Source organism: Catharus ustulatus, chromosome 11 (assembly GCF_009819885.2).
Source record: "Catharus ustulatus isolate bCatUst1 chromosome 11, bCatUst1.pri.v2, whole genome shotgun sequence".
NCBI lineage: Eukaryota > Metazoa > Chordata > Aves > Passeriformes > Turdidae > Catharus > Catharus ustulatus.
This window is the reverse complement of record NC_046231.1, coordinates 4876337-4884047: the sequence shown is the minus strand read 5'-3', so window position 1 is coordinate 4884047 and position 7711 is coordinate 4876337. Positions and strand designations below refer to the sequence as shown.

The window sequence follows — 7711 nt, the reverse complement described above, 5'->3', positions numbered from 1 at the left end:
GGCCGCCTCTCTGCCCTTCATGCCTTTTGGCACTTTGAACCAGCCAAGAGCCTTCTCCAAGGGTGCAGTGAAGCAGCTGTTCCTGCTCCCAGCTCTGGCTCTTCCCAGCCTCTGACCTTAACTGGTTTTGTCCCTCTTGCTGTGCCCTCTCTTCCCCCTGTGCTCGGTGGCTGCTGTCCAGGACTGCGGAAGTGGCACAGATCAAGGGCTCCATCCCCTCCTTTCTCTGCCCTTGGAGCTGCCTGCTCACAGCAGCCTTTTCCATCTGGAAGCTCCACATGGACAGGGAGTCCCCACCTCTGTTCCCTGCACAAGCTCCAGGAGCCAAGAGCTGCCATCTCAAGCCCCTGCTGGCACTGGGGGCTCCCAGGTGCCCCAGGCTGCTGCACACGGGAGGGAAGAGTGCCAGGGGCTGTGCTGAAAGTCAGGTCCATGTGCTGCTGCTGCTGCTGCTGCTGCTGCTGGTGTGGGGGTCATTTGTGCAGCCCTGCCCCAGAGGCAGGGATCAGATCCACAATTTGGCTGTTGCTGTCAGTGCCAGCAGAAGCGGTGGCTGGAGCAGCGGGTGCTGACAGTGCCCCAAGCCCCAGGGCTGGAGGGGTCCTGGGCGGGGTGCTGGGAGGGAGCTGCCCCTTGTTCTCCCCCTCTGCCCCATGCAGAGCTGGGCTGGGCACAAGTGGGGCAGCACAGCAAACAGGGAACCTGCGAGTCTCTTCCAGCCCTCTCTGCTCAGAGTTTGGGCCTTGGAGCTTCAGGTGGACAAAGGCAGCTGCTCCTGGTCCCTCTGTGTGCCCCCGTGTTCAGCAGGCTGCTCCATCAGTCGGTGCCAAACAATGGGGAAATGCCTCAGCCCTGCAGGGCCAGGAGCTGCCGTGCTCTGCCTGAGCAGCTCAGCATGTGGGAAGGAGCTGCTCCACATGGGAACCAGGAGCAGAGAGGACACTCCTATTTTACAGCATGTTTTCTGTTTTAAGGAAAAGAGAAAGGAAAAAGTAAAGGAAAAAAAAAGCCTCTCTAAAATGTGAAAGATAAAAATAAAACCCAATATGCAGTGAAAAATCTGTAACTTTAAATTACAGTAATTTCACGAATACAAGCTGCAGCAATTTGACAAAAATTTTGGTGGAAACCCGGAAGTGCGGCTAATAGTCGGGGGCGGCTAATATGTGAATAATTTTCTGACATTTACAACCCCAGACATGCCAGCCAGGGTGCCGAGCCAAGCACCTGCCAGTAAAAGCCGCCATTGCCGCAATTGTTACAGTGTTACTCTGTTGCCCTGGCTCCCTGCAGGCAGCACGGGGGGCGGGGAGAGAGGCAGGAGAGCTCTCTTTCCTTCTCTGCCGCAGTCCAGGGGAGGAGGGGTGGGGGGGCGCGCCGTCATTGCCGTGGCCTGGGGAGGACGGGGGGGGGCGCGCCGCCATTGCCGCGGCCCGGGGGGGGGGGGGGAAGTGCGCGCCGCCATTGCCGCAGCCCGGGGAGCCGACGGGAGCCCCGTGCAGCCATTGCCGCGGCTCGCGGAGGAGGCGTGGTGCTTTGTCCGCGCCCGCCGCTGGCGCCACGGGCGTGGGAAAGCTCCGTCCCCACCTGCCGCCGCTGCCGTAGGAGCGGGGGAAGTTCCGTCCCTGCCTGCCACCGCGGGGCAGTGCCGACCCGGGGTGACCGAGCCCAGTGGCAGCGGCGGGTGGCCCCGAGCCCAGTGGCAGCGGCGGCCGGCCCTGAGCGGCAGCACCGTGCTGGGCCACCTGGCCCCGTCGGCAGCACCGAGCGGGCCGAGCCTGCACAGCCTTAGCTCAGCCAGTAAACCCCGCCCTCCCGTGGTTCTGTTACTAATTGCACGCGGGTCCTCGCTGCGAACGACAAAGCGGCTTATATTCGGGTGCGGCTTATTTATGGACAAAAACCGAAATATTTGCCAACACCCAGAGATGCGGCTTATACTCAGTGCGGCTTGTATTCGTGAATTTACTGTAAGTGGTAACTGAAACAGAAAACTCAGTTATTTACTTTGTAAACGAGCTGATGGCATTGATCCATCTTACTAGCCTCAGTAACCTTTTTTAAAAAATTATGGGGTTTGTTTCCAATATTGTTATTTTAAATTGTGGTGAAATTGGTGTGAAGCAAGCAGAAATTGCTTTGTGCCCTGCCAGATACTGGCAGGACTGGCAATCTGAAATCTGTCACTGCCCAAATCCTTTAGAAGATGCCCTTCTTTCTCACCCTGTGAATGAGCTGCACATTCCCTTTGAAACTGTCAGGGGCTTGTTAAAGATGGAAAGTCCCACTTACAGCTTTTTGCTTGGTTTGGAAGTGCAGAAGGGCAATTCTCCATCCATCAGCTGCAGACTGCACTGTCTTAGGAACACGGCCCGCTCACCAGGTTTTGCCCACTCGTGGCACTTCTAGAGAGCAAGAAAGTGAATTGCACAATTCCAAACCAAAAGGAATGAAGAGTGAGACAGACTAAACATCTTGTGGAGACCCAGGCTTTCAGCTGGGACTGTGGACAGTTTGGGTTCTTGCCAACTGGATGTGCGTCCCTAACTGCAATCTCTTGGCCTGCAGGAGAGTCTCACTCACCTGCAAAAGCAGAAAGCTCAGGCGGTGTGCTCGCAACAGGCTCCTCTGATGCAAAGCTGCCAGAGCCATGTGAGGGCAGGGCTGGCTCAGCCTTGCCCAGGGCTGAGCTCAGCAGAGCCCTGGCAGAGCCCAGAGCTGCCTCAGCATCCGCAGAGCCCGGCTGCAAGGAGAGAAACCAGAACCCGCCCGTCAGCTGAAGGCTCCTGTCCCCTTTGTCCCACTTGTCTGAAGTGCCCAGGCCATGCTGGCTGTGCCCAGAGCTGGGCACAAACTTCCCAGTCACTGCTGCCTCTGGGAGCAGAGCAGGGGGACAGGACATGTGCCCAGCCTGCAGCCAGCCATGGCAGATCCAGCCCCTCAGCAGCTGCCCAGAGCCAAAAAGCAGCTTGGCAGCCCACTGAAGAATTCATGGCATCCACCCCAGCAAAGGGGAGAACCTTTGGTGCCCAGCCAGGCTGTTCCATGCCCAGATGTGGGAGCAACCCCTGGCTGTGGACTCACTTGCAAACGTGAGTGCAGAACGTGTCTGTGAAGAAGGTGCCACAATCAAAGTCGATCATCTTCAGCTGGCCAGGTCGAGGACGAGATTGTTGTCCTTGAGGTTGTCCTTGGTGTCTCCAGCAGCAGCCCCACCTGGTACAGCTTCTCCAGGGGCTCCTTCTCCTTCCCTGGGGGCCAGACCAGGCTGTCAGTGCTCTGTCCAGGGCCTCAGCCATCAGTGAACCAAACAAGCAAAACCAGGTGGGATGGTGGCCACCAGCACTTGCCACATCAGGTCTCCAGCTCAGCTCCAGCCCAAGAGCTCTGTGTTCCCTTCTGATGATTCCTGTTCAGAGCTACAGGCAGGCTGGTTTGCTTTGCCACTGATTGCCAAGAGATGTGTGGAGTTGTTACCTGCCACGCCTCTGGATCCAACTGCGCATGTGGATCTCTCCCATCTCCTAGGGGCAGATGAACACCCTGCAGCCAAGAATGGTGGAAAAGGTTATATAAGGATGGCCTGTTCAAGGGTTGCATGGACAAACACCTCTTAATAATATCTTGGCACTCTGAAGAGAGAAACCAGAAATCACCAGTCAGTTGGAGAAGTTGCCCCCTCTCCTTCCCGTGCCCAGTCCATGCTGGGAGCACCCAGAGCTGTGCCTAAACTTCCCCATGGATTCTCTGTTTAGAGGAGAGCAGGCCAGCAGGACATATGCCACCCCCTCAGCAGCTGCCAGAGCAGAGCAGGATGCTGCTCTCTCCCAGCACTGGTATTCCCCCCATGCCCCCAGATGAGGATCCACCTTGAGAGAGCCGCCGTGGGAACAAGATCCGTCCCCAGATGATCTCCTGGCCCCTCCTGAAAGGGTGCTTCCCCATGACCAGGTGGTACAGCAGGAGGCCCAGGGACCAGATCGTTGCTGCCTCACCGTGGTAGTACTGGTGGTAGATCCACTCTGGTGGGCTGTAGGACAGGGTTCCTATGGAACACCGACAGAGTTCATCAGGGAGATGCTGCTGCTCCCAGAGCCTGGCCCCAGCATCCCTGGGCATGTGGGGCCTGCCCCAGTGGCAGGTGGTGTCCTCTCACCAGCACCTGGGACTTGAGTTCAAACTCGGGGTTGGAAAAGAAGCCACTGGTGCTGTAAGAGGGCAGCAAAAGCCCTGAGAAGGCCCAACCATGATACGCAAAAGAAAAACCCACCCAGTGGTGGAGAAAACCCACTCTGCTCCCCGCCTGCATGGCCCTCCAAAAATGTTAATAAGCCAAAGCAAACAAGGGGAGCAGAGCAGCTCAAGCTCTTCCTTGCCTGCACACCAAACCAGCCAGGGCATGGGGTCAGACCCTCCCCACTCTCTGCTACCCCCATGGGGGTTTTTGTTGGCCTGGCTGCCCCAGCTCCAGCTCCAGCCCCAGCCCAGGACAGAAGGCTGTCAGCAGGGCTGGGAGCTGACCCTCCTCATGCCCCCATTCAAATCAGCTTGGCTCAAGCATTAATCCCATCCCAGCTGCAATAGGGGGAAGCCCTGGTGCTACACCCAGGCTTGGGCCATGAGATGCCCAGGAGCATCCTCTGGGAAGGCTCACCTGCAAACTGGGTGTAGGCTGTGTCTTGGAGGAAGGCGCCACAGCCAAAGTCAATCAGTTTTAGCTGCCCGGTGACCAGGTCAACCAGGATGTTCTCAGGCTTGATGTCCCTGTGCAGGACCCCGCAGCTGGTGCAGTGCCGCACGGCCTCCAGCACCTGGCGGAATAGCCCCCGCGCCTCCTCCTCCGGCAGGGACCTCCGCTCCGCCAGCACACCCGAGAGGTCCTGGCATCGCTCCGGACGCTCCAGCACCAACAAGAAGCTGTTGGGCAGCTCAACCCACTCCAGAAGCTGAATGACACCAGCACACCCAGTGGACACCTTGTCCAGCAGCACGATCTCCAGGGGCGCACGGGCGCCGTTGGGCTGCGCGAGGAGCACGATGCGGTCAGTGGGGCTGGGGCTGTGCCAGGGCTCTGGGACCCCTCAGCCAGCCTGGGATGCTCGGCACCCCCCGCTCACCCCACGCCCGCTCCCCCTGCAGGGCTCCGTGCGCCTCCCACCCTGCCACGCCCCAGCTCCTCGCTGCCCAGCACGCCCCAGCTTTTGCCGCTGGTCCCGCTCACTCACCAGCTCGCCCCAGAGTCGGATGCGATCCCGAGGCACGCATTTGATGGCCACCTGCGAGCAAGGGGCAGCAGCGGCTGAGCTTGCAGCCCGCCCCGCTGCGCCCTGGCCTCCTCTTCCTCCTCTGCCTCCTCTCCCTCCTTTGCCTTCCTCCTCCTCCTCCTCGTATTCCTCCACTACCTCCTCCTCCGCCACGCGCCGCCGGCCCAGCCACTCACTGGGGCGCCGTCCGTGAGGCGCGTCCCCGAGCAGACAAACCAGCCAGGATAAAAAGGGCCTTCAGCGGCATTTGGACAGAACTGACACAGGACCAAACAGGACAGAAAGTAATGAGCAGAAGGTAGTTAAACCACAACTAAGTTTACTTAAAACGTAGTAACCTGGGATCAAATACAATCTAATGGAACTGGGAAATCACACACAATGTCAATGAGAACAAAAGGCGACCTGAGACACAGGGGAAAATACTCCACCACCTTTCCTGTGTTCAACCTAGAGAAGCAAGAAAGGATGGAAAATTTCCAAGAACTCCCTTCTTGGATGTCAGTCACTTGCTTCAAAAGAATTTCTGACACCTCTTCCTAGGTCTGCCATGTTTTTTAGGACCCTTCCCCTGTGCCACAAGCACTTGTTCCCAAACCAGGCCATTCCTTGAGCAGGTTCTCACCTTGACAGGTATGCTGCCATTGTTACGGATGACCAGGGGGAGCATCTCTGAATCCCCCACCTGGAGCCTCTTGAAGCGCAGCACAGCATTTCCCCTCTTGCTGCGAGCACTTGGGCACACGACTGCCACCTGTGGCTCATACCCCTTCCCACTGATGGTGAAGGTCAGGGTTTGGGGTTTAATTTTCAAAAAGTTGCAAGAGAGGCACAGAAACAATTTCAGCTGGCACTAACCCATTTTTCACTGGGCCAGTGAAGCAGCACGGGCCACCCACAATGTTTTCCCTGCCTGCTACTCCTGTACCCCACAAGACAGATCCCCACCAGCCTCTTCCCAATCCACGCACGGCCATTCACAAGAGGAATCTGCTCCAAAGAGCCAGAGCCTTCCACAATAACAGTTAATAATTTCACTTAATTGAATCATGCAGTACAGCAGGTAAATAATGAGGCACTAGATGAGATATGGCAAATCCCCTGGCTGCAGTGAGATGAGACATATGCAACAAGCAAAAGCACAGTAGGAAAGCAGTACAAAAAAGCAAGAAGGCAAAACCAAATCATCGTCACCACCAGTAAAGATCATTTCCAAGAACAGTAAAAAAGCAATTGCTTATTAGCAATTAAGACTTCTCTTGTTCCAATTCAGCCACTAAAGGGTTGAGGAAGGGCAAGTCAAAGCCCCGCAGGTCCCAGGGCAGAGGAACTGGGCTCTTCTTTCATACCAGGTCCAATCTCTCACATAAAACAGCTTAATGAACGTCAGGGAATTACAGAGGATCACTTAATTTTACAGAAACAAAGAGGAACTTGTGACTGCTGACTTGCTGGCATCAAAACTGCTTCATCTAAGCCTTTGTACTTGGAAACCTGCAGCTCAGCTGCAGCACATCTCAGTAACTTCCAGTTGGCTACCTAATATTTCCCTTTCTTCATGGTTCCTCCTACAGGCTAAACCATCAGCCTCATTATTGTGCTCCAACAGTTACTGCCTCCGAGATCAACTCACGCCAAGTACTCTGCCTAAGGCTACTGAAAGCATTAGAGCTAACAAGAGATCTGTGCCTTCCCAGTGGAGAGGCAGCTTTCAGTGAGGCCTGTCCCAATATTTCACAGGGTCAGTTACCTTTTTGGGATGACAAGGGAAGCCTTGAAAGTGCAGTCATAGTTCTGCTGGTCCGGTGGGGTGAAGGTCACCGTACCAACAGCCTTGGATGAGCCGGGAATGGACATCGTGGCTGGATACAACTTGAAAATGTTGTTGATATGGCTTTTCACCTTGGGGGAATCCAGAGAGCAGTGTTAGGAGAAAACACCTTTCAACGTGACAGTTTTATTCACAAATGCATTACCGAGAACAGCCTCAGACAGTGTGTCTTCATTCCTGCTTCCCTGGGCAGGCTCCCTCCCAGGGAATGCTGTCCTTGTGCTAAAGCATTGTGTGTTTTGGGTGCTGGCAGCTGCTCAGTATATATGGGAGGTGGGCACTGCATGGAAAAGCCTGCAAATAACCTAGAACTGGCCTTCAAAGAGAAGGAAAAGCCAAGGAGCCCAAGGAAATGCTCTGCTTTGAACCCTGGCATGTCAGTTCATGATAGCCCCTCTCTGAGTGTGCTTCCAAGAGAGGTTCAGAAGGATTCCCTTCTCCCACTGAAGACCCAGATGTGTGAGCCAAAACCTTGCCCAGGACATGCAAAATTCAACACAACTGCTCCCTGGCTCTGCTGCTCTCCCCTGCAGTTTGACCTGTACTGAGCTAGACTTGTCTGGGCCACAGGAAGCAATACATCTGGAGAACAAAACAGGCTCTCACACAGCCCTTA

At 55.9% G+C, this 7711-nt stretch overlaps 2 protein-coding genes across 4 annotated transcripts in view; both read right to left on the bottom strand.

Moving 5' to 3' along the window:
• Positions 1–2077: 2077 nt before the first annotated feature.
• Positions 2078–7711, bottom strand: part of LOC117001524 (cyclin-dependent kinase 20-like) — a 5884-nt gene continuing 250 nt past the window's right edge. Inside the window, exons 2-8 of the mRNA XM_033069939.1 lie at positions 7015–7166; positions 5226–5499; positions 4655–5021; positions 3870–4046; positions 3478–3543; positions 3085–3251; positions 2078–2405 (exon numbers count right to left, since the gene is read on the bottom strand). Of these exons, the coding sequence (XP_032925830.1) occupies positions 3130–3251; positions 3478–3543; positions 3870–4046; positions 4655–5021; positions 5226–5499; positions 7015–7166 (1158 nt within the window). The 3' untranslated portion in view covers positions 2078–2405; positions 3085–3129. The remainder of the gene's footprint in view (positions 2406–3084; positions 3252–3477; positions 3544–3869; positions 4047–4654; positions 5022–5225; positions 5500–7014; positions 7167–7711) is intronic.
• The window catches only part of LOC117001317 (hydrocephalus-inducing protein homolog), an 11776-nt gene continuing 9476 nt past the window's right edge, over positions 5412–7711 (bottom strand). Inside the window, exons 11-12 of one of the 3 annotated variants that reach the window (XM_033069558.1) lie at positions 7015–7166; positions 5412–5521 (exon numbers count right to left, since the gene is read on the bottom strand). The gene's annotated coding sequence lies outside the window, so the exon portion shown is untranslated. Of the gene's footprint in view, positions 5522–6127; positions 7167–7711 lie in introns of those variants that run through there. The other 2 variants (XM_033069556.1, XM_033069559.1) reach the window with 2 other exon arrangements.